Genomic DNA, 27,422 nt, shown 5'->3' on the forward strand with positions numbered 1-27,422 from the left:
CGCGCCTTTAATAATCGATTGATTTAAATCGAATCGCATCACTTCGCGTCGCAACGTTTCACACTATGTATCAAGGAACATCACGGAACTAGAACCACTATGGCCGGAGGACCTCAGCTGTTTTCACGTCACTGCTTACATATCTAGTGAGTTAAAAACATTCTTGTTATTTTAAGCATTCGTACTAATAGTTCATTCATTATAAACACATAAACATGGCATTATCATTATAGTCCTTACAAACTCGTTGCAATATATTATGTATTGCAAATCCTTGACATTATCTATGCCACAAATTAATTCTTTAGTTTCTATGTGCTTTGTTATTTAGAATATACAGTAGTTATGTGTAATATTAGTCAGACAGCTATTTTTTAAATGTTTCTAATATTATATTCTTTTAGTTTATTTAATAGCTTCTTGTTACATGATTAACATGATTAATTTTATTTTATATCGCGATAGTTCGAAAATATATCATATGAGAAATTGTCTGAAAAACTTTATAACAGTTTTGATCATCTATTAGTAGAATAAACTTAAAATTTTTTAATATATATATATATATATTTAAAATAAAATTTGTAAATATTTCATTACATAAAGATTTTGACATGAAATTTCTATCAGAAATTGAAAATTTTTTCATTATTTCTATAATACATTTTTCTATTACATTAATGAAAAAAAAATATTAATAATGTAATAATGTAAAAAAAAATTATTTCTATTTATTTTTAAAATACTTTTGTGAATATTATGTAAAAATTGATATGTAGTATATAAATATAATTTTATATAATTTATTTCAAAATTAAATCGAGAAATGAACCAAGAAATACGTTTATAACACAATGTTAGTGCATTACTAGAAATATTAATCGAAGATGGCGCTTTCGCCAAAATCAACATGATTTGTTTCTATTACAAGATTTTTTATTCATAAAATACAAAGTTATCATATATTAAATTTTTATATAAATATATCGTATTGATATAAAAAAATTATACTATTTCTAAAATAAGTTATTTTCTAAATTAAATTATATTTTACAGAAAATTGATATTGAAAAGATAATGAAATATAAATTAAATCTTTCTGTTGAATAAGATTCATAGACATGTACAATAAAAATTAATTAGAAATATATTAATAAATGATGGATTTCGAGATATGAATATTATATTGGTTTTCAACGATCTATTCTATTCTTAATCATGATTTTATATATATATATATATATATATCTAATCATATATCTAATTATGATTATATATATTTATAAATATATATAATATATATATATATTTTCAAAGATTGATATGCACATTTTTAATAGATTGTTAATTATCATTATGTATGTATAGTACTATAATATGCATATACTCATATGTACATATAGTGATTATGCATATATAAATAAAAATATAATTTCTTTATATTATAATTTAATGGATTAATTAAAAATATAATTTGATATAATGAAATTATAACGATTTATAATGAAATTAATATGAAGACTGATATATAAAATTATGATATTGAATAAATTAAAAATGGAAATATATATTATATATTCGTTAAAATTGATATTAAATAATTTAAAATTTGTAGAATCTATTTTGTTATATTAAAGATATCATATTCATAATTCATAATATACAAAATATTAAATCACTTATTTTTTGGTAAAATAAAAAAAAGCAAAACATGGTAATAAAAATAATAAGTAATGAAGATTTGGATTATAATTATATAAATAATAACAAATTATAAAATATTAGTAAAATAGTCACATTTTAAGAATCTCATGAAATAATATTATATAAAAAACAATTTTATCAGAATTTGAATAATTTCGAAACAATATTAAAATATTTATTTTAATATAACATTTCTTTTGATTAAAAAAAACTTGTTAACTAAAATAAAAATTTTTTCTTTATCAAAACATTTAAATCAATAATATAATATAGATTTAAATTTTTAATTTTTAATTAAAAATTATACAATAATAGAAATAATAAATATATAATAGATATATTGCATATCTATATTTTTAAATTTTCTTGAGCATATTAGTAGTTCAGCTATATCTACAAAAATATATTTTCGGAAATGACTTTCGTGAATAGAAAATGCAATTGTAACAAACTCGATCAGATAATAGCAAGAAATTTGCGATAAGTTGAAATAAGGATACGTGGGTGCTATTGCCGACATTGTGGATATCTTTACTTATTGATTGCTCTGTAGAAATTGGCCGGCGCCGCCCGCGTCGCATCGGTCGATCGTCGCGTCGGCGTTGACGTCACTGTCCGTACCTATTGATTTTCTCCTCTAGACGCAATGTGATTGGTCCATAAACGGAGAAAGCGAACATATACGACCCTGGACCACGATGTCGATCGGCGCGCGCATAGCCACCATATTACTTTCAACCACCTACCACTGTATTACCGGTTTCGATTCTAGTCCACTTTTCGAGGGCGAATTCCTATCGAGCAACCATATGCGCATACCTTCGTTGACTTTAGATCGATCATTCAAATATTTTTAATCGTAGATGCTTTTGCCATTTCATCGTCTTATAAACGTCTAATCGAAAGATTTGATAGATTCGATAGAATTATAGACTCAAACATTATATTTTCCACATTGAAAATAATTTCACATACATAAATGTAATAATATGAAATATTTGATATAAACTGCACAGAAATAGATTTCATAGCATTTCTTGTTTCCGAAATTGAATTTTATTGAATGCTTTTTTTGATAAAGAATTTTTTTAGAATGGCATTGATTAAATAATAGATAATTTCTTTCTTCAATTTTTCTATTTTATTCTTTAGAAATAGATAAATTAAATTTCCTTAATTTTTTTGTTTAGGATTGATTACAATTTTTTACAAATATAATATTCTTTTGAATTGTTTATATTTTGGATTTAATTTATAATTTAAATGAAAAATAACATTTTGTACAACGCTTTTTTTTAATTCTATTGTTTTAAAAAAATCTTTGAAATTCTTAAGCAAAAGCTATATAATATCAAGTATCATTTCAATGCCAAACGAGCAGAAATTTGATATGTAATTTATGAAAACGTTTGGGGTTGACTACATATATATTCTAATGTCATTGATGTGCAAAACTCATTTGGCGAAGACCTTCGTTTCATGAAAACATTTTCATCATTATATATAGTATCTTTCATATTATAATATTGCATTATTGCAAGATTAGTTACATGTTTAAAAATAATTTTAATACATCAAATTTTTGATATAAACAAAGAAAATAAGTAAGAAGATATTAGTGTAATTCAAGTATAAAATAATAATAATTGCATTTTATTGAAAATAAATTTCATTAGAAAATATTGATAGATTCTAATTTATTAATCTTTATTTCTATAATTTGGAGTATATATAAATAAATAGAGATTTTATAATGAAAGATGAATATATTCTTTTACATTTTTTATGTGACTTGTGTTTTATTTTTAATATCTATAATTGTTAAATTATAAAATTAAAATAATGCAATTGTCTCTTTCTCAAATAATAATCAAATTTTATTTATAATTTATAATTTAGTTTTTTTAAATTTTAATTATAACAATGGAATATATAATTTAAAGACATTTAAAAATAAGTACTTTTAAAAAATAGTATTTTTAAGTATTTAATTAACTATTTTTTGTAAAAATATTATGATTTTAGTTATTAAATTTAAGAACATTATAATATAAATATAATTAAATATTTTATATTAATTGAAATGATATTTTCGATTTATTTTTTGAATAGTTTGAATTGCTTGTCATCCTTTTACTTAATAAAATATAATCGATCAAATTATTTAATTATACAACAAATTATAGAAATAGTACCAATTAAAGATATATCGATTATTCATAATGTAATGTAATGATTATTCGTAATGTAAAATGAGATATTTACATCGAAAGAATTCATTTTACATTTATAACCTATCTACAATTTTTTATTTCAAAGTACTCAAATAAACGTGAAGTCGCGTAAAAAATTCCCCTGAGAACACTCTTGTACAAATGATCGATAGCATTTTCTTAATGTTATTCAATGACTATGTCTATAAAGTGTTACGTTTTATAAATTTCTCCTATTATGCTATTGAATTATATATTATACGTACATAACTGGAAAACAATATTATTTTATGAAACAGAAATGAAAACAAAGATTAATCTATAGAATATATTTTGTATTATATATTTTTCAAATTTTTTTTTATTCGAAAGTATAAAAAGAAAAAAGAATTAAATTCTTATATTTTGATAAAAAAAGATAATACTCTAATCATAAAAATCAAATCAAATTAAAAGTATTAGTTAACAACTGAATTGCATACGGTTTAATGATAAAAGCAAATTAGAAGAGCTAATTTTAATGAATCTCTTTAATCCTTAGATACTAACAAGTTTAGACTGCGTTAACAAGGTCTTGTTTCTAATTTAGAAATCGCATTCAGTTAAGGGAATTGCAATTTTACGTCAACAAAGTCTCTAGTTGCATTCTAAACATCCCACGCACATCTATGGAAAAACTAAATTTTTAACCCTTCTTATACATAAAAAAGGAGGACATAAAAAAATATCAATTCATTGATGATTCAAATAGAAAAAAACATATAGAAAAAAATCGATAAAAGTTATATAAACATTGATAATCTTAGAATATGGAAGATGATTTATAACAATGAATGTTGATTTGAATAATGTTTTATGGTCTTAATAAAGTACCATGGGGGTAAATCATAATTGTACTTTATAGTTGCATTACAATTATGAAAAAACAGATATAAAAACATACGAAAAATAAACATCACAATTCAGTTTTTTTTATCTATTTTTTATATTCAAAGAAAATCGCAATATCTGAATCATGACTTGCATATGAGTTAAAAAAAAAAAGGAGAATGAAATTGGAATTGTATACAGTTTTATAAAATACTACTATTTGGAGTTTTTTTTTAAGGAAATTTTTAAAACTTTTCTTGTAAAAGTCATTTTATTAAATAGAACGATTTAAAATTCGAGCCACTGCCCCGGAAAAAAGAGCAAGATTCAAAGAAGTTAGCCAAAAGGAATAAATTAGAATCGGGGCAACCCGAAGGGCTTAAAGGATACCCAATGGTAGGGGTATCATAATTATCAGGTGACCGACACATGGCGCCGACGCGATAAGTCGGCCATCGGCTAATGGATGCCATGGGGGTAAGTGCGCAAGCGCTTCGAATTTGTTCGTCACTCGACGACCGACCGCCAAACGGAGGTGTCGCAGTGAGTCGTTCTCGAGCAGCAGGGTGGTTCGACAGTAAAGTGAGTGTATGTGTGTATGGGTGCGCGCGCGTTCATGCTCAGCCGTGAGCGATACAACCGTGTGGATGAATGCGTTATAATGTCCGCGTACATATCCATTAAAAATTTCGAGGATCATCAAAATATATTTAATCCATTAACCGTTGTAATAGTGACCGTCGATTCGTGAGATTCGTGAGTGTCTTGATCTTTTCCACTGATTCAAAGTTTCATATTAAATATCGCGTCTGCTATTGCGATTGTCATCGTTTTGCCAATTATTTGAATCAACAGTGAACATTCGAAGACTTCAAAAAAAATCAACAGTGTACGGTTATTTCTAGCAAAAAACTACAGGTAAGAACTATAGAAAGGTTTTCATCACACGATCGATCGTGAAAATTTATATATATATATGTATATATATATATGCGATAGATGTTCTTTTATATACGTCCTGAGTTTTTGTGATACTTTTAAATCAATGATTAGTTTTTATTTATACGTTAAGAATTATTTGTACATGAAATATATTAGAAATATTTATTAATAAATTATTTTCGTTATACAAATATCATTAACAATTGTATGATGACATTTTATACATTGCTCACTTCTCTTCACTTTAGATAGCATATATACATTTTATATGTCTAAATTTCTATATGAATATTGCGTGTTCAATTATGAACTCGAATCGAGTACGGAAAGTTGAGAAATCGATAATTATAATATAGTAGAAATCGATATATGTTGAAGTATTAGATAAATATATGGATATCGATAAAATGATAATTCAATATCGAGATATCATTTTAATTAGTTAAAAGCAGGAATAAAAAGAAGAAGATTCATTTATACTTCTATTACGAAATTTGAGGTTACGTTGGGTGGGGAACGACGTTAATCTAATTGGAGATCGAAATGGATATTGTAATATCAATCAAATTCAAATCAATCTCAGATGAACGAATTATAATAGATTCGAGCATTAGAATTAATAGAAAACTGAAATTTCGAACAAAGTTGCTGTATAACATGAACTCGGTGTTATTGATTGCGCGGTGGTTATGTTTTTACGTTCATCTCAAGAATATGGTTTTAGTAGTGTACAGTTTCCTGAAATTGCATTACGTACTCTATTTCTAACGTTAATATTTATATCTTTTTCAATTTTTTCAATTCTTTTTTTTCAATTTCTGTGTAATAAAATTGTAAATCAAATAGCTATATGAAAAAAAGATTTTTCGATATATTATAATAAATTTTTTTATAATATATACGTATAAAATAATGTATAATTTGAAAATTGAAACAAAAATGAAATGATTAATGCTAAAAATGGAATTAATAAATTATTAATTTTAAATATTATTTAAACTTATTATTTAATATTAGTTTAAAATAATTATTTTTTTTATCTTTGATTCTTTTGTTTATTAATCTAAATTTAGTTTAATTGTAGTAATATAGATTTAAATCTATTTTCGTCATGTAACGTCAATCGATAACCGAGTAAAGAAGTTTAATGTTAATTACTAACCTAATTATTGCGTTTCATTACACAAACGAAGTTAAAATTTTCTCGCTATTTTTCAATAATTTTTAGAAAATATTATAATTGTATCAAAATTATGTTTTTAAAATATGTAAATATTTTGATATAGTATTAATATTTTTTTTAACAAAGAATTCTATTTTATTGCATGCTACAACAAAAAAAAATATTCAGAATTTTCAATAGATGATTTTTAGATACTTTTATATATTATTCAGAACAATTATTATTTATTCAAATAATTTGGATTTTCAATAAATATATAAGAATAAAAATAGTACATACAAAATTAATATTTTGTATTTAATAATATTAATTCTAAGTATAACTGTATATTTTAATTAATTAATTATGAAAGCTGATTTCATATATTTAAAAATATTCATTGTAAATCTTTTGAATTATTAAAAAATTAAATATATACTCGTGATATTATGTATTAATATCTTTCAAAAATTTGGATTCATCTTTCAAAAAGTCAAATATATAATTTTTACAAAAATTTCTATTTTTTTTTAATTTCTTATCAAATAATTAAATTTAATTAGAAAACAAAATATTAAATTCAAAAAAAATTTATAGATATAATAATTACTACGATTTAAATCGTGGATTATAAAATCAAGTGAATCAGTGCAATGCTTATGGAGACACTTCAAGTGATTTATGTCAATGAGTAGTCAGACAATAATTACAGTCTCTTTAATGCTTGACCATTGTCGATAAAAATGATATTTTTATTCTTATATTAAGTATATATTATTAAATACTTTACTTACTTCTATTAAATTATATATATTCTTAATAATTCTTTTTTTTATATCATAATTTTTTTCAATCAAATAGTTATTTCATTTAAATGATACTTTAAATTCGAACTATTATACCATGGCTGTTTGCTTTTGTTTGAAAATAATGCAATAATTATTGAAATTAAAATGTATCATGACTTTGAAAGTTTTTAAAATCTTTTAAAAGTTAAAATTTAACTATAAAATGAATTAAATTTTTTTAATTTTTAGATTAAAATTAAAAATTAATAATAAAAATTTATAGTTTTTTTCTTTTTATTTTTAATTGATAAGTATTTTTATAATCTAAACATGAATTTGTTTTAATGCACTCATTTACAAAAATGTAATTTTTTTTTATGAAAAAAATTTACTACTTTTGCAATCATTGACATAATCTAATTTTAAATAGAATTGTTTCAAATTGACTTTTTTTTGAGTGAAATGTCACTTTCATTTATTCTTCGCGTGAGATAATGGCAGAAAAATTTCCATCGAAATACATTTTTAAAAAGTTATTGAAGAATTTTTTTGAAAAAAAACTTTTGCTATTTACATTTTTATATACTTATTAATAATTAAATGAAAAAATAGATTAAATTATTTTATTTTATTATTATTAAAAGGTTAATTCTTAGGAAAAATATAAAAAATTATAATTTAATAAAAATATTCAAAATATATTTATCGAAATTAAATAATGTAAAAAAATTAAAATAATTTTTTAAGTATATTTAAAGACCATTTTTGAGAATATACTTTACAATTGTAAAGATTAAAAATTCATGTAAATAAATTAGGTTATTTTATATTTTAAACAGTAAATATCTTGGTTTGAAGCAAGCCAATTATTCAAAGACGATATTTTAAAAATGGATCATATTCATTAATAATTATCAATTTGTACCATCTTTTTTGTTTTTTTTTTTTAATTCATTAAATATCTCTCTCTATCTCTATCTCTATCTCTATCTCTATCTCTATTTATCTACCTATTTATCTATCTATTTATCTGTCTATCTATCTATCTATTTCTCGATCTTTCTCTTTCTCTTTTAGAAAGATCATAAATATCTTTAATATCGCGTCGAGTAGCAGTAATACATTTGCTGATGATGTTAATTGTATCTATAATATTAAATTACAAAAGAAAGCATGATACTCGAGATCAACTTCTACAATTTTTTTATTCCAAATGCATTATATTGATTTTTCAATGTAGTGATTCAAATTATTGTCGCACTTAATTATAACTTTTACTATTATCTCTTCACAGACTATATTCCTAAAATTTATATAAATTATAATCTTATTGTTTAAAAGAATTTTTTTTCTTTTTATTACAATTATATCATTTCATTCTTCTTTAGTCATTTGTTCTGTTTAGTATAGATGTATTATCGAATAATATTATTTCGAGAGAACATATTATTATAATTAACCAACAAGCGTGTGGCTACTAGTGAATGAAACCTACTCTTGTGTTATTCTCCTTCCGCATTGCCAGTCTCGCTAACGATGTCTCTTTATATTTCCACAGAGAGAAACGAGGAAAAAGTCAATCGCCAGCACCGCCGCCGTCGTGACCCGACGTTGAATTAAAAACATAAGGAAAATGTCGTCGGTAAAGGTGGCGGTGAGGGTACGACCCTTCAATAATCGAGAAATCTCCCGCGAGGCACAATGCATCATCGAAATGTCCGGAAGCACTACTTGTAAGTATAATAAATTCTTCTACTAATTCTTCTAAATTGTTATCTTTTTCATCAATGTTCATTCAAATTCTGTTTCTTTTCTCGATCTTGATATCATATCCTGGTTATTTTTGATTTTTTCTTCTATAAGAAGAATTAATTATTTAATAAAATAAATTTGTACTTATTCGTTCGTGGTTTGATTCGTTGTCCATTGTAATTGTGCATATTTAATGTAAGTTTCTCATATATGTTTGAAATTTATAATACTTACATATTTGTTAGAGAGAAAATTGATTTGGCAGAAATATTGAGATGAAAATTCTTAATTCTCAATTGTGAAACTTTTCTATTCAATATTTAATACAATTTTTTATATAAATTTGATTGAATTTTTGTATCACAAATTGAATGAGAAATTTTAGTTTTTAAGTTTAAAATGTAGATAGATTGAAATAAAATTTAATATAATAATATAATAAATTCTTCAAACGTTGACATCCTATCAATTCATCAATATAATAATTTTTGCAAAATTTACAAAATTCTAGGGAATAATTCTATTTTTTGTTAATTTTTACATGGAAATTTTTTACTATTATTATTTTTTGTGGATGTTGATTAAGAATTAAATCTATTAACATCTAAATCTATTAACATTATTTATAGCCTAAGGACTTATAAAATAAAAGAAGAACGAATATTGTAGCTTATTTTTGTAATACCAATTTTTCTGTTTTGCGTGTTACAGCGATATTGAATCCCAAAGCACCACCGGGCAGCAAAGATTCGGTCAAGAGCTTCAATTACGATTATTCCTATTTTTCCATGGATGTAAGTACCTTTTATTGAAGCAATATTCTTTTATTGAATATCGATAAAAAAATCTTATATTATCTACTATATAAACTACTTATATTACCATTTGTTTTATTTTATTGCTTTAAGAAAAAATATGTTATGAATACAATTCACAATTAACAAGATCGATTATTTGATAAGTTTCTTACAATTAGTTAAAGTAGTAATAGTCAATAAGATTAGAAATAGATAATCAATAAGATTAGAAATTACTTTAAAAACAAATTTAATTTATATTTCTATTTAATTATTTATATATATATTTATATAAATGTTAATTATATAATATTAATTAAATAAATAACACATTAGTTAATATTATTCATCAATTAATTATTATTTTTGAAAGCAATTATTGCTGTTTTCAATAATATCAGCTTAATTTTTAATAAAGTTAAAATTAATAGTAAAAACATAATATATGAATAGATTGCTTTTTTTATTATAGCCAAATGACGCAAATTATTCTTCACAACTTATGGTCTATAAGGATATCGGTGAAGAGATGTTGGAACATGCCTTCGAAGGTGAGCATGAAAGATTTCTGATTATCTGCGAAGATTGATCAAGCAATTTCTCAAATACTTTAGACATTGTATATCCAAATTGTCGCATACCGCGGAATTTATGTCTAGGAACTGACACATATGTTTGCATGCCATTGAGATAGGAATTAGTTGTTCGAATTCTCACACATTCTTGACACATATTTACGAGATATGAATATATGTTACCCTATAAAGGGTTGAGCATATTATTTTATAATTTTTATATTTCTTTTAGAAAATGATAATTGAAATAAAAATTTTATTATATTATTATTTTATAACACTTAAAATTTAAAAGCATGTATGTTTCAAAAATACATAAAGTGTCTTAATAAATTTAAATATTTTACATAAACAAATAAATAAATAAAAATATTTAATTTTTAAAAAAAGAATTTCATTTTTAATCTATAATTTTATTTGCACATAGGTTACAATGTCTGTATATTCGCATACGGACAAACTGGCGCAGGTAAATCGTATACCATGATGGGCAAACAAGAAGAGGGTCAAGAGGGAATAATACCTCAAATTTGCAAGGATCTTTTTAGAAAAATCAGTCGCAATTCAAACGAGTGCCTGAAATATTCTGTAGAAGTCAGTTATATGGAAATATACTGCGAAAGGGTACGGGATCTCTTGAATCCTAAGAACAAAGGAAATCTTCGAGTAAGAGAACACCCTTTACTTGGACCGTATGTTGAGGACTTGTCGAAATTGGCGGTGATGTCTTATCAAGATATTCATGATCTTATCGATGAAGGCAACAAAGCAAGGTATGTATATAAAAGTAATAAAATTAATACAAAATTAATATCTTATAATTTTAATGAATATAATATATTATAATTATTCTCTAATTTTATTTATTTATTTTTTTGTTTTAGAACGGTAGCAGCTACAAATATGAATGAAACGTCTAGCAGATCTCACGCTGTATTTACGATATTCTTTACACAACAAAAACAAGACTCTGCGACTGGATTAGTGACAGAAAAAGTTAGCAAAATTTCACTCGTCGATTTAGCAGGTTCTGAAAGGGCTGATTCCACTGGTGCAAAAGGTACAAGATTAAAAGAAGGTGCCAATATTAATAAAAGCTTAACAACCCTTGGAAAAGTCATCAGTGCTCTAGCTGAAATTGTAAGTATATATTTTTATCTTCTATATTTTATAATTTATATCTATTCTCCAATCTATATCTACATTATATATCTTTTTCTCTATTTTATCTATAAGATATAATTTATATTAAAATATAAATTATTAACTAAAATATAATCTAAAAGTGGGGGAAGGGAGAAAGGGAAGTGAGTATTATAATTTGCGTAACTAATAAACATTGCGTTCATTCATGTTCCTTCAAATATTGGATAATATGTTATGTCATATGAAAATTGTACGATTTTATTCTTTCAAAATTGCTTAAATATTGTATAAACTTCATATTAACGAAATTCGTGTCTCCTGTTTATTCAACTACTTTTACTATGGATTCATAGGCGGTAAGTTTACATATCCATGATCGATTTTATTCCATTTAAATATTAAATTAATAGTAATAATTACATAATATTTATTACTTATTTATATTTTCAAATAGTGAATATTAATTATCTACATTTTTTTTATAAAAAAAAAACAATAAATTATAAAATATTTATTTTTTGCCCTTCTAGGCGACTAAAAAGAAAAAGAAGGCTGATTTTATCCCTTATAGAGATTCTGTTCTAACATGGCTATTGAGAGAGAATCTAGGAGGTAATTCTAAAACAGCGATGATTGCGGCAGTGAGTCCAGCAGACATCAATTACGATGAAACTCTTTCTACTTTACGGTATAATTATTAATTACTCTTTTAATTTTTTATTTTTATTAAACTATTAAAAATTATTACAATAATCTATTCAAATGAAATGAAATTGTTTATAATTTAAAGTTTTTTAAAAATATCGTTTTTTTAAATTTTTGTAAATACGAATAAATTCATTTTTATTATTGATTAGATTTTATAAAAAATTATATTTATAACTATTTTTATTTTTGTATTAATTCTATTTAAATAATTACTTTTATTATTATTATTTTGATAAACTATAGATACGCAGACAGAGCGAAACAAATAGTTTGCAAGGCTGTCGTTAATGAAGATGCAAACGCGAAACTTATCAGGGAACTTAAAGAAGAGATTCAGAAGCTACGAGAATTGCTGAAACAAGAGGGTATTGATGTACAAGAAGGTGAGCCAATTTTACTCTTAAATATAAATATAATAAAAATTAAGTATCGGAGAATGACATTCTTTTTTCCTATGTATATATATATATATATGTATGTATATATATATATATATATATATATATATATATATATATTCTATGATAGATATATACAATAAAAGTTATTAATAATAACAATCAAATTGAAAATTTAATAATTTGTTAGATTGTTTATATTTTTTTATATTTTCTGATATTTCTATAATAAAGATATCATATATTTTGTATTGATATTCTTATACAAAATAGATAATTTATTATAAAGAAAATAAATAAATAATAATATTTGAACAATGATTAATATAAATTATAAAAAAATTATCATATTTTTTCCAATAAAACTTTTAATTGATTATTAACTTTTTTCTGCATAAAGAAAAAGAAAAAAATAAAAAACTATAATTTAATAAAATATTATACAATAATCATAAGAACAATTCTTTTCTATATTGTAAATATATATTTCCTATATTGTAAATATCTTAGCAAAGTTATTTATACGAAAGAAGAAAGACATGTTATATATACCCTAATATAAGGAGAAATAGTGATTAACGAAATTTGAAAGAAAAAATAGAAAGAAAGAAAAAAGAATAGAAAGGAAAAAGCAAATTGTAAAAAAAGTAGTGCGCGGTAGAAAAGCCACTATTTACATAGTACATTTTTTTTTCTTTGTTTCCCCTGTGCTTGACGTAGGGCCAGATGGTAAAGTCACATATGAAAAGAAAGAATCTAGTAAGTAAAATTACCGACAATCCACACAACGAAAAAATCTTATAAAAGCCAGACAATCGATCACTCTTCTACGCCTATTCTTTGAACGTCCGCTTAATTCACGGCCAAGTGCATAATGCGTATCATCTATCTATCTATATCTATCTCTCTGTGTTTTTATCGATTTCCAACAAAATTCTCTTTTTACATTTGCTTCGCGAAACGCATTCTATTTTTTCCTTTGACATATGTATTCAACCCTGTGATAACCAGCGCCTAATAATTATTCATTGTTTTTTTGTCTTTTGTAGGCGGCATAATTAGCGGCTTTTAGAATTAAATGCAATGTTTCTCATGGGAAAATTAAAAAAAGAAAAAAAAAATTAATAGAAAAGAAAGGATACATCGAGATATGATAAAAACATTCTTTTAAAATCCAACGTTAACAAAGTATAATCGAGTCATTACTGGATATTTTTGCCTTTCAATATGCAACAAATATCTTGTTGTAATTAATTGTTTATTCTATTATTATTATTTTAGATTATAGAAAAAACTAATTATTCAGAGTTAAAAAAAAGTCGATTTTGATTGAAAATTTGTTCAAAAATTATTATTATTTTTTTTAAGATAAAATTGTAAGAAAAAAATCCTTAAAAAAATAATTAATCGAATAATTTGATCAAGATCGACTTATTATCATTATATATTTAGAGAAATCTTATTAGCGTTTCGAGATAATCTTAAAAAATATATATATATATATTTATTCCGCGTCGAGCGTTCACATACGAAGTTAGACTTTATAGTTTTCATTGTCAAAATTCCTCTTCAGTAAACATATGTTATTTGCCTCGCTTATTATCCATTTAGATCCATCACTTTATTTCTAAATTAGCCCAAAGAAATTGCATGGCACTCGACAATGGACAATTTGAACGCATCTCGGATGCAGTGATACGAGCACCGTTTATTAGACATATCGAACAAGTTTAACAATATCATAAAAATTAAATAATAATATTTGACTGAGTGCTGCGCTTGATTTGCATAAATATACAGATTTTCGTTTATATTTATTATTTTTACGATATATATATATTGAAAAAAATATTTTTCACGTGTAAATATTTGTGAAAGAATATTCAATTTCATTATTATAAATTTTATATTGAATTCTATTTCTAATTTTTTCCAAAATGGATCTTCATTTTATACGTTAACCAAAAGATGGATTTGAGAAGACGGATTTTTTAACTTCTTTGTGAAATTAAATCTTGATATTTAAGAGAGACAAAACAAGAGATAACAATTTTATATCTTTTAAATGTGGCTTGACTGCTATGCGATATTAATAACAGCTTTTATTTATGAAGGGAAAAATCCAAATTACATGTTCTACTTCCTTTTTTCTCCAAGGAATATTTTTCGCCGTGAAACGTTCTTGAAAAATTTTCTCTTTCACTTACGCCACTGCTTTAGTTATGGCTTTTGATGTTTCCGAGACGCGTGTTATTCTCTCATTTCTGGCTGACTCGTCATTTCGATTTTTATTATCATATTCCTAATTTCTTATGCGATTTTGTATTCTTCACAGGAGACGAAATTGTCCGAGTAGTCAAACGTGAGGACGATGTGAAGGAAACTCGACCTAGAATCCCGTCACATACTACATCGACTATCGCTGAAGAAGCAGTAGATCAGTTGCAAGCTTCGGAAAAACTTATAGCTGGTAAATAAAATATAATTTTTTTTTTTGCATTAAAAGAAATAATAAGAATTGAAAATGAAAATATCTATTTTCTTTTTTAATAGAATTGAATGAAACATGGGAAGAGAAATTGAAACGAACTGAGCTAATTCGTTTGCAACGTGAGGCGGTGTTCGCTGAAATGGGAGTTGCTGTGAAAGAGGACGGTGTTACTGTTGGTGTGTTCTCTCCAAAAAAGACTCCTCACTTGGTGAATCTGAACGAGGATCCTATGATGTCTGAATGTTTGATTTATTACATCAAGGATGGCTTCACGCGTATCGGTAGTGCCGAAGCTAACATACCACAAGATATTCAGCTATGTGGACCTCATATATTAAGTGAACACTGTGTTTTCGAGAATCACGAGGGTATTATTACCCTAATGCCCAAAAAAGGAGCTTTAATTTATGTAAATGGACGCGAAGTCACTGAGCCAGTTATTTTGAAAACCGGATCTCGTGTCATTTTAGGGAAGAATCATGTATTCAGATTCAATCATCCTGATCAAGGTATGTAGAATAATTCTATATTTTAATCTCTTTCAATCAATAACATTCGTATTGATATTCGTACTTGATATTCTGTAGCAACCATAAATGGACAAATATTGATTTCAATATTTTATAATAATTTTTATTAACTTTAATAAAATAAATATTTTATTGATTTCATAGTTCGCGAACGAAGAGAAAAAGGATCTCCCGTTGAAACTCCTGGAAATGGAGAGACAGTTGACTGGAATTTTGCACAGATCGAATTGTTAGAAAAGCAAGGAATCGATTTAAAGGCTGAAATGGAGAAAAGACTATTAGTTCTGGAAGAACAATTCCGTAAAGAGAAGGAAGAAGCAGATCAATTGTTCGAAGAACAAAGAAAAGTAAGTATAATTATTAATATTCTATAAATTAACAGATATTCTATATAAGTATTTTAATTTTTACACAGAGTTACGAAGCTCGAATAGATGCACTGCAAAGACAAGTGGAGGAACAAAGCATGACAATGTCCATGTACAGCAGTTATACACCTGAAGACTTCAATAACATTGAAGAAGATATTTTCGGTAAGTAGATATATTGAATGATTTCTAAAATTATGGTAAAAGATGTATTTTTCTTTTCTTTATTTTCTTATGATTATTAAAACTAATAACGTAATAATATTACATAAAGTTAAGGATTATTGTTTGAAATGTTATAATTTCAAGTTATAATGATCTTTAACTGAACATTTTTCATAATTTTATGTATGAATGAATTATGATTATAAATAATTATAGATCTTTCGTTAAAAAATTTGAATTTGTAATGGGTTCACCTAAATCTTATATTCTAAATTTTTTTAGACAAATCCGATTAAAGGGAACACAGATTCCCATCATAATTTCAGCTTCATTCCATTACAAATTCTATCATTGTACGGATCTGTATGAGACGATCAGATGATGGTACGTAATGAATTATTATTTAATATAATATATTTTCTGAATGTACATTCATTATTCGATTTTATTTTTTGATTAACTTGCGATGCACGCATGTAGTAAATCGATTATAATGTCACTATATTTTTTTTTTAATTTTACCGTTCTTAAAATTTTTATTTTTTTCCTTTTTATTGAAAAAAATTGAATTGTTTACAATTTCGAGATATGTTTTTAGAAAAATCGCTTATTGCAAAATAAAATAGAAATGGTGTATCATCTGATCGTGGACAGAACGCCAGTGGTTTCTTTTAACGAAGGAACCTATATCCACGAAATGCTTGGCTTCTCTGACTGTTTTGCCTCGTAATGGCTTGCATTTCAGTCAACCCCTTGTTTGACGCAGAGAGCAACTGGACCGAGAGAGAATTCCAGCTGGCCGCTTGGGCCTTTCGCAAATGGAAATATCACCAATTCACAAGTCTTCGAGATGATCTCTGGGGCAACGCTATATTCCTCAAAGAAGCTAACGCTATTTCTGTCGAACTCAAAAAGAAGGTACATTAGTGATTCATTCTCTGATGCATTAATGAAAAATCCTTTTATATGATTCTTCTTTGATCATGAATCATCAATATTCATATTTTGCATCATATCTTTTGCATCATATTTATTTTTTTGAAAGAAATTACGAGCATTTATTCAATCAATTTCGTAAAAAAAAGATTTATAAAATATATTATAAAGAAATAAATTGTTTAAAATAAATTCTTTAATCGAACATTGACAATAATATTGAATTAAATCATTAAAATTTTCAAAATTTTTATTTTTTTGAAATTTAACACTTGATACACTTTTGCGTACCCCCTTTTTGATGTTCTAAAAGTCAAAAAAATATTATTTTGTAAATAATTATGTACTCTACGTTTCTTTATGCTTTGTTGATTTAGTTTTTAAATTCATAATTTTGTTTATATTCATTGTTGATTTTTTTTTAATTGAGTTTCATTGTTATTCATTTTGTAATAATTTAATTAATATATAATTTATCATTTATCATTGCTTATTTTTTTTCATATATATTCTTAAATTTATTTCAGATAATAAAAATTTTTTTAATCTATATTTTATATGTCATGTATTCTTTATAGGTACAATTCCAGTTTACTTTACTCACGGATACGCTTTACTCACCACTTCCACCGGATCTTTTGCCCGTTGTGGATGATGTTTTGGAAGAAGAGGAAAGACCATTCCCACGTACTATAGTTGCTGTAGAGGTTCAAGATACAAAGAATGGCGCAACACATTATTGGACACTCGATAAACTTAGGTTTGTAATTACACATTTTATTTTAAATAAACCACCAGGTATTAAAAATGATAATTGTTTTCATAATCTCATTTTCTTTTTTCTAATATTTGAATGCGCTAAAAATAAAATGTTAGTTCCTTTATCGGTTTCTTTATTCTCGATTTCGCAATCAGAATATAGGTATGTTCAAACCATTTTAAACATTTGTTATGTAAAAAACAAAGGTGGTCGATTAAAAGACCGATAAGAGTGCGGAATTGCGGATCGAGATAACATCGCTTTTAATCAGACGCGTGCTTAGATGAAAGCGCATAGGGACACTCACGCAAATAATACGTGTTAACTTGTAGACAGCGCTTGGAGTTGATGCGACACGTGTACAACGAGGACTCGAGCTCCAGCACTCCGGAGGCCAAAGAGGATATTTTCCAATGTCTAACGGCCTACTCTAATCCGAAGTTCTCACTCGCAAATCTTTTGCCTTCGAGGTTGGTGCTCGAACGCGTGAGACTCTTTCCTCTTTATCGTCACACGCTTCTCGCCCATCCTCTATTACTGTCAAATGTGCAGATACTTGTAAAAATGTTGGTCTTAATTTCGTCTTTCGTCTATCACCGGATCTCTTCTATCTCAGTACACTATCTATTGATTTAAACAATTTCTCTCTTTCTTCCCTCTTTTCTGACTCTCTTTGATTTTCCCTTTTCCTCTGAACAAAATATATTCTGCTTTTGCAAATATATTCTGCTGTGCTGGATTCAACAAAAATATAATATCGATTAAGAAACTGCATGATCAAACGTGTTTAGTTTGTTTAATATTGATGAGTGAAATGGAATTAACCCTTCCATCTTGTAAAATTTTAAAATGGAATAATTTTTTTTTTTAGTTCAGTTTTATTTTAGTTTTATTTCTATTGTATTCTTTCTTCTTTTTTTCCTTTTAATTAAATTTCGTTTAGTTCTTTTAAATAATTTAAATTTTATTGATCTTATTAATAATTGAAATTAAAGATATAATTTGTATAATACATATTAATTGAAAAATTTTGATTTTTATTAAAATAATAAACATTGAAATAAAAATCTAATTGAAGGGTTTAACTCCTGTACACGTTTTGTGTCTCGCTGAACACGTGCGCTCCTCGCGGCTGAAATATTTTCACATTTTCGCTTCATAACTTCATTGTGCACATATCACTACGAATTACACAAAGTATCATAGTCGAATAATTTTGACAAAATCACATAAAAAATTTTAATTATTTGAACATGTATTTTTATAATCTAGATGCTCTATGAAAATATAAATACATTAGGAATTTATAAAATATTATTATTGATATTTCAACATTATTTTTTTAATATTAACTAGATTTGCATTTTTATGATAATAATAATAAAAATGAGATATAAAAATTCTCATATATATATTTTAATTTAAACATTTTAAAAGTTTGACATACGAATACATTCAAATGCACACCATTCATACGGTGTAGAATTATATACGGAGTGTCCTTCACTGTGCTTCTCGACAATGTTTGACAATTATATCTATAATTAAAAAATAAACAAAAGAATTAACAACGAGGATTCGATATTTTTATTTTTGTATAGACAAAAACTGGAGTTGATGCGTGAAATGTACCACAATGAAGCAGAATTATCTCCAACATCTCCAGATTTCAATATTGAATCCATAACCGGAGGTGATCCATTCTACGATCGTTTTCCTTGGTTCCGAATGGTTGGCAGGTTTGTATGAAAACTTTTTTAAAATTATCTGGAAAAAAATTATTAAAATTATTAAAAAAAAATTATAATTCTTTGAGAAAAAAATCTTATTTAATTATAATGAAAATTTATATCTTTGTGGATCTTTTTTTTTTTTATAGAAAGAAATATCAATATAGATTTCGAATTTTGTTTCTAAAATCAGATTAAAAAATTAATAAAATTACTGTTTGTCGTCATAGGTCCTTTATATATCTAAGCAATCTTATGTATCCTGTACCACTAATTCACAAAGTTGCAATAGTAAACGAAAAAGGAGATGTAAAAGGCTACTTGCGTGTGACTGTGCAAGCTGTTGTCGGTACGTAATCAGTGTCTATATATTTTTTTCTTATTAATTCTTATCTCGAGTTTATTTAATTCTCAAATTTCTTTATTTTCTCTGATGGAGAAAATTATTTATTTTTTATATTTTATTGAGACAGGAAAACACTTTTAGTATGTATATTATAATAATTATAATATATTATATTAATTATAATATATTATAATTAAAAAAAAAAAAGATTTTGGCGTAGGATTTTCGTAACGAACGCTTGTTCTAGAAGAGGAAAACAATGAATATTCAAGTGGCGTCAGACAATCAGCTAGAATTTCCTTCGAAGATGACCTATTTGGCAATAATCAAAAGCAGAATAAACGCAACATTCTATTGACTCAGACTCTTGAGAAGAATCGACAGATCTTGTTGCATGAAGAACGTGTTGTAGAAGGTCATAACGAGCAAAAGGAAATTAAAGACGAGGATGATATTGGTGATGCAGACAGCGGTAGAGGCGACAGTTCAGTTTCTAGCGATATGAAGGAAGAAGATTTACCAGATCACTTGCAACTCGGTTCCGAATTCACATTCAGAGTTACTGTGTTGCAAGCAATGGGTATTTCTACCGAATATGCTGACATTTTTTGCCAATTTAAGTATGTTTAACTTTATAATATATTAATAAAGATATTTTAAATAAATTCATAATAGATAATTGATATATAAATATAATATTTTGCACATAGTTTCTTGCATCGACATGATGAAGCATTCTCAACGGAACCGGTTAAAAATACAGGAAAGGGTAATTCTCCTGGATTTTATCATGTACAAAATGTAAGTTAAATTTAAGTTAAATTTAAATTGAAAAATATTTAATATAGGATATTTTAATTATTATCCTTTTAATATTTATCATTTAGATTACGGTTACGGTAACAAAGTCATTTTTGGAATATCTAAAAACTCAGCCGATTGTCTTCGAAGTTTTTGGACATTATCAACAACATCCTTTGCATAAAGATGCCAAACTTGAATAGTAAGTATAAAATAAATCTTATTAAATATATATATCAATTTCAAATTACTATCATTTTTATTTCATACGTAAACCACCAAATAAACTCATTTTATAGTGTGAGACAACCACCCAAGAGAATGCTTCCACCATCCATACCAATCAGCCAACCTGTACGTTCACCGAAATTTGGTAGCGTTTTACCATCTCCCAGTACATCACACGTACATGCGAAATACGATGTATTAGTTTGGTTCGAGATTTGCGAATTAGCGCCAAATGGTGAATATGTACCCTCCGTGGTCGATCATAGTGATGATCTACCATGCCGTGGATTATTTTTGCTGCATCAGGGAATTCAACGTCGTATTCGAATTACTATTGTTCACGAACCAGCATCTGAATTACGATGGAAAGATGTTAGAGAATTGGTTGTAGGACGTATTAGAAACACACCAGAACCAGAAGAAGAAGACAATGATTCGTCGGTGCTCTCATTAGGTCTATTTCCTGGTGAATATTTAGAAGTACCCGGTGATGATAGATGCATGTTCAGATTTGAAGCAGCATGGGATAGTTCTCTTCATAATTCAGCTTTGCTGAATAGAGTCACAGCATATGGAGAACAAATCTTTATGACCATTTCTGCATATCTCGAAGTATGTTTAACTTTTAATTGAATATATACATAACTTTAAAGGATTTATTCTCTAATTTATTACTATTATATTATTTCTTATAGTTGGAAAATTGTGGAAGGCCGGCGATCATCACAAAAGACTTAAGCATGATTATTTATGGCAGAGACGCTAGAGTAGGACCACGTTCTCTGAAGCATCTGTTCAGCGGAAGTTATCGCAATCAGGAAGCGAATAGGCTCAGTGGTGTTTACGAGTTGGTCCTACGTCGTTCTTCGGAAGCAGGTAGCCCAGGTTTGTCTTGCTACCCTTAGCGTAGACCCCTCTTGAACCTTTCCCTCCTTCTGATATAATAGTCGTATTTTTAAAAATATTTCATTTTAAAAATTATTACAGTACATAATTATTTAATCATTAATTATGATACTCGCAATGACTATTATATCATATTGACAAATTGGCAATTTTCTTTATTATTTTTAAATTTAAATTTTTGAAAAGAACAAAGGAAATTTTCAAAATCGAGCGAAATGAACCATTTATTTTTTTTTTTCTAATATTTTATTTTTCTTTCATTCAGCACCTACACCACTTTTGCAATTATTTTTTAGGTGTTCAGAGACGACAACGTCGTGTATTAGATACTAGTTCTACATATGTTAGAGGAGAAGAGAATCTTCATGGATGGAGACCTCGGGGAGATAGTTTAATATTCGATCATCAATGGGAATTAGAAAAATTGACGAGATTAGAAGAAGTGGGGAAAGTAAGACACACATTACTATTACGAGAAAAACTTGGTATTGACAAAGTATCATTCTGCAATAAAATATCACATGATTTCACCAAAAGTGAAAAGGTAAAACTGTTTTATGATTCTTTCAGTTTTAATCTTTAAATAATTGTTTAAGAATTTGAATATTAAAGATCAAATGAAATTTCATTTATTATATGCAGGATGTTTGTAACATGATGGCGAAAGCAACAAACGAAACGCATGCTAGTCCGGTGAAATTGAAGCGTTCAACAAGTAAAGACATTTATGAACCTTGGGAAATGTCCGAGAGAGAAAAAGAATTAGCTTTGAAATGTATCAAACTTATTCAAGGTCGAATTCCTAGCAAAGAACCCATTTTATTATCCGATGTTTCACCTGGAGAAGATATGGCTGATATGTCGACATCCATGATGTCTTCGGTGATATCATCTTCGTCTCAAGAGTCAGTATACGAGAGAGCTAGTGATTACTTAGAGCAGGTAACCCTCCCCGCATGCCTGAGTGCTCCTGCTAGTAGCGGTTGTCCACGCTTCGTCGCATCATCGTACCTTGATGGCAAAAATAGATATTTACTTTTCGGAATTCAAAAAAAAAAAAAAAACGATACTCTCTTTCTTCATTCACATTATAATCGAATTATATAGTGTAAAATTTAATGCTAGTGAATTAAAAATGCTAAATTAAAAATTAAATATTAGTAGTTCAACGTAAAAAAGAATTTGAGATATATCCTAAAAATGACGAGTGAAGATAGCGAGGATTCGATTCAACTTGAAAGGCGATTTTGATCTTTTATATATAAGTTTTAATAAATTCTCAATTTGTCTTCAAAATCAAAATTTAATTCACGTTCGCTTTTGAGAGAGTGATCAATAATCGTTTGTCGCAAGTTCGGAGTAGCTTTGCTGAGTGAAAGTCGCGCTTCTAGCGCAATCAGCTTTTAAGAATCGCTTTCTGTCCACTTTGAAACATATTGATAAACGTCGACTCGAAACTTTTGAGTCTAAGACAACCGCCAGTACAATTGGACACACGGTCAAGGTGATGCTGGAGTGTTACTTGCAGGCCGCTGGTATAATAGTATGGAGCAAGTCTAAGTCGTGCATCCTTAGGTTAAGTTCACCGGAAAGAGCTAGACTGCAGGAACTGCAGGAAAGTATATTAGCCAGTGAATCTGCTAGCCAATCATGTACTATTGCGCCGGCTCCGTTGGGTTCATCTTCTCCATCAAAGGAGAATTTAGTTCTCTACGTTCCAGAAGTCGAAGAAATACGTATCAGTCCAGTTATTGCTAGGAAAGGATATTTGAATGTTCTCGAACACAAGACTAATGGTTGGAAGAAACGCTGGGTGGTATGTAAATTTTAAATAAATTATATATTTATTCATTTCTCGAATTAATCATTATTAAAAATATTGTCGTTTGTTAGGCTGTGCGACGACCATATGTTTTAATCTTTCGAGAAGAAAAGGATCCAGTGGAGAGAGCTCTTATTAATTTAGCTACTGCTCAAGTTGAATATTCTGAAGATCAATTAGCTATGGTAAAAGTACCAAATACTTTCAGGTAAATTATTAATTATAAAATTATTTTTGGATGTAATTTATATTAGACACAAAAACTCATTATCACATTAGTATTATTTTTTTACAGTGTAGTTACAAAACATCGAGGATATTTATTACAAACGTTAGGAGACAAAGAGGTTTATGACTGGCTGTATGCTATTAATCCTCTTCTTGCTGGTCAAATCAGGTAGGTTTATAATTTCAAATCATATTAGCATTAAAAGTAATTTGTTATTCTAAAGAAAGAAATTATTAACAAAATTTATCTAACAAATTTCATAGGTCAAAACTAGCGCGCAAAGGTCCGGCAGCTACAAATTTGAATAATGCTTCACCTGTTGGTCTAATTCCGCCAATAGATCAACAATCGAACCAAAATAAGTGAGTGGGCGACACGTTGGCCGAGGTAACGAGCGTCATTGCGAAAGCTTCTGAAAAGATGCTCTGCTGGTCACACTCGGCCTTCGAGTCCCATGATCTCTGTAGCTTTCGATTTTCGGTAGTCTTCGATTATTAAATCGTTTCGAAAATGCGTATTAACGATTGACTACCAGCTTCGATAGCCGCCGATTAATATCTCATGACATCTAATTTAACTTTACTCGTCAGTCCTTTTACTCCTGACGATCGAATAGAAAAATGAAAATAAAAAAGATCCTTGAATATATAAAGGCATGTTCGTCTTTTGATAAAAAAAAAAACAAAGAAAAAAAAACGATTATACGTGTTCGAACTATATTGAAATTATTACTTTCGGAATCGCAAACTCTTTTTCCATAGTCTCTCCGTTCATTTTGAATTACTTAGAAATGTATATAACGTTGATGAGACTCTACGAGCTTGCGATATTTATCTTACAATATTCGAATTTCTCGATATTAGTCGGTCATAGCGATTCTCTTTTAAGTGTGGAACGCATACAATGAAGAGTAACATATTTATGCCTAAATAAAAAATTCCTAAGACGATCATAGAAAATGAGGCAACAGATACACATTGTAGGTATATTCATTAAAGAGAAGATGTGGCGCGAGAGGAAGCAAGAAAGAGAGGGAGAGAACGAGAAGAAAAAGAAGAGCGATATAACAAGAATTTCTGCGTGTTCATGACTGAGAAAAAGAAATGAAGAAAGAAAAAGAAGGAAAAGAAAGAAAAAAAGATGAGGAAGGGTGTGGATTATTTCGAACGAATTCTAAACAGTAATCGTTGAATAATAAATTGTTAGTAATTCGTTTATGTAATTATGTTTATCTATTATGATCGTTATCGAAATAATCCTTTTTCCTCTTGTTTCGTGTTGTCAATATTTACATTTTGCGCCTCGATTAATAAATATTTAACTTAAAATAAGATGAAACCGAAACGAGTTTTGCAAATTCAAATTTTTATTCTTATTATATATAGACTAGTATTCGAGCATAGGAATCGAAGAAAACTTTTTTCTGTTTCAACAGAAAAAGTTCTTAAGTAACAATAATACGAATGATTTGCAGTATTATTTAGACAAAATGATAAGTCAAATATACTTTTAATTCAGTACAAATATCTATTAAAAATTTTTATGTCAGTATTAATTGCCGACATAATCCCCATTATCGTTCAAGAAAAATTTCTTAAACGATTTCAACTGCATTCCAATTTTTCTACTATTCAAGCGAGATCTCAAAAATGATTATTAGCATATTCTGTTAAATAAAGTGAAAAGTTTGTAAATCTCGAAGCGGATTATTTTCTCGATCGTTTGTATGCAGTGGCTTACAAAAAAGTGAGCCCTGCTTCTGTTACCGTTTTTGATTACTAACTGTTGTAAAGTCATAGTTTTATTTTGTTAATCATGTCATTTATAATTATCTATTGATAAAGAAAAAAAGCCATACTTTAATATATCATATGCATTCGGCGCTTTTAACCCTTTGAAGCAAAAATTTAGATAAAATGAATTAATAATGAATATCATTAATTATTATCTTTTTTTGAATATATTGAATTTTATTGCTTATTTATATTTATAAATATAATTTATTCATTTTAATTTATATTATATTTTAATAATAATTAATCATTAAATTGCAATTCAAGAGACAGGCTGATTACTTATAATTTTTAATATGAAAGTGCATTTAATTAACATTGCCAAATATACATGTATATTTCACAATCGAAAATTTTTTCATACATAGTTACAAAATAACTCACAATATAATAATTATTTAGCACTGTATTATTAGGGGTGGTAATTATTCATTGACTGTAATTATTTATTTATTAGAAAAAAATGTTAATTTAATTAAATTATATAACTATTATTAAAATAAACAGGTTAATATATGATGCTATATTGTTTGTTTGTATGTCTTTTCGTTTCAGAACACCCCTAAAATTAAATTTAATATATATTTATTTAATTGAAAAAAACTTCAATTTGATAATTTTAAATATTGTGTGATTTTATTAAATGAACATATTTTATTGTTTCTAAAAAAGTGCAATGTTGATTAATTTTTAAAATTATTTTTCATCTTTTAAATTATGAAAAACAATGTGCAATATTGAAGTTTTTTAATTAAATTCTTCTTTTGTCAAATCAAAAAAATAACATTTAGTATTATTAAATTGTTATTTATATCTGATAATACATCAAAGAGATACCAAATCCTGTTTAAAATAGGAATAGCAAAAGGTATCTATGTATCATAAATGTAAAAGATAAATACAAAAGATGTAATATTCATAATATAACTCTCTTGGCAAAGTAAGCATATTAAAAATTTAAATTGAAGGTGAACTATGTATTACTATTTTCTAAGATATCCATTATATATTTAAAGAATAACTGTACTTTAACACAGACTTAGGATTAAAATAAAAGATTTACAAAATGTGCTTTTTCACAACAAAACAAAAATAAGCCATACATAATTAAGATACTTATTCACTTTTTTTTAACTTGTAAGAAAAATCTATGAATTGTACAAGAACATAATACTTATATGTACGTATAATATATTTATAAATATTACTTATAATGTGTAGCATTTATATTTTAGCATGTTATTTATGCATAATTTATTTGT

At 26.5% G+C, this 27,422-nt stretch overlaps 1 protein-coding gene across 16 annotated transcripts; it reads left to right on the top strand.

Annotated features, from left to right (window-relative positions):
* LOC413837 (kinesin 3B) lies at positions 1 to 25,494 on the top strand. Of its 16 annotated transcripts, none has more exons than XM_006566269.3 (30): positions 1 to 146; positions 9,238 to 9,412; positions 10,143 to 10,225; positions 10,701 to 10,779; positions 11,231 to 11,576; positions 11,688 to 11,943; positions 12,303 to 12,305; positions 12,480 to 12,637; positions 12,901 to 13,040; positions 13,776 to 13,814; positions 15,391 to 15,525; positions 15,609 to 16,055; positions 16,221 to 16,423; positions 16,492 to 16,609; positions 17,355 to 17,527; positions 18,124 to 18,305; positions 18,638 to 18,775; positions 19,907 to 20,044; positions 20,266 to 20,384; positions 20,629 to 21,001; positions 21,092 to 21,182; positions 21,269 to 21,384; positions 21,482 to 22,022; positions 22,106 to 22,295; positions 22,613 to 22,860; positions 22,959 to 23,258; positions 23,845 to 24,132; positions 24,210 to 24,346; positions 24,434 to 24,535; positions 24,631 to 24,733. In XM_006566269.3, the coding sequence occupies exons 2-30, from the start codon at positions 9,313 to 9,315 to the stop codon at positions 24,731 to 24,733; spliced, it is 5,346 nt and encodes a 1,781-aa protein (XP_006566332.1). In that variant the 5' UTR covers positions 1 to 146; positions 9,238 to 9,312. The 16 variants fall into 16 exon arrangements, with proteins under 16 accessions (XP_006566332.1, XP_006566339.1, XP_006566335.1 ...); XM_006566276.3 differs by lacking the exon at positions 1 to 146 and adding an exon at positions 5,295 to 5,705 and having other exon boundaries at positions 22,959 to 23,221; positions 23,892 to 24,132; positions 24,631 to 25,494; XM_006566272.3 differs by lacking the exon at positions 1 to 146 and adding an exon at positions 5,295 to 5,705 and having other exon boundaries at positions 22,106 to 22,286; positions 24,631 to 25,494.
* The last annotated feature ends 1,928 nt before the right edge of the window (positions 25,495 to 27,422 follow it).

The sequence above is a fragment of the Apis mellifera genome, linkage group LG11, assembly GCF_003254395.2.
Source record: "Apis mellifera strain DH4 linkage group LG11, Amel_HAv3.1, whole genome shotgun sequence".
NCBI lineage: Eukaryota > Metazoa > Arthropoda > Insecta > Hymenoptera > Apidae > Apis > Apis mellifera.

Bases quoted from the DNA above. Each gene is read 5' to 3' on its own strand.
- LOC413837 (XM_006566269.3), top strand. From the start codon at position 9,313: ATGTCGTCGGTAAAGGTGGCGGTGAGGGTACGACCCTTCAATAATCGA. The intron at 18,306-18,637 runs GTTTGTAATTAC...GTTAACTTGTAG, and splicing joins TGGACACTCGATAAACTTAG to ACAGCGCTTGGAGTTGATGC. The intron at 22,296-22,612 runs GTTTGTCTTGCT...ATTATTTTTTAG, and splicing joins TTCGGAAGCAGGTAGCCCAG to GTGTTCAGAGACGACAACGT.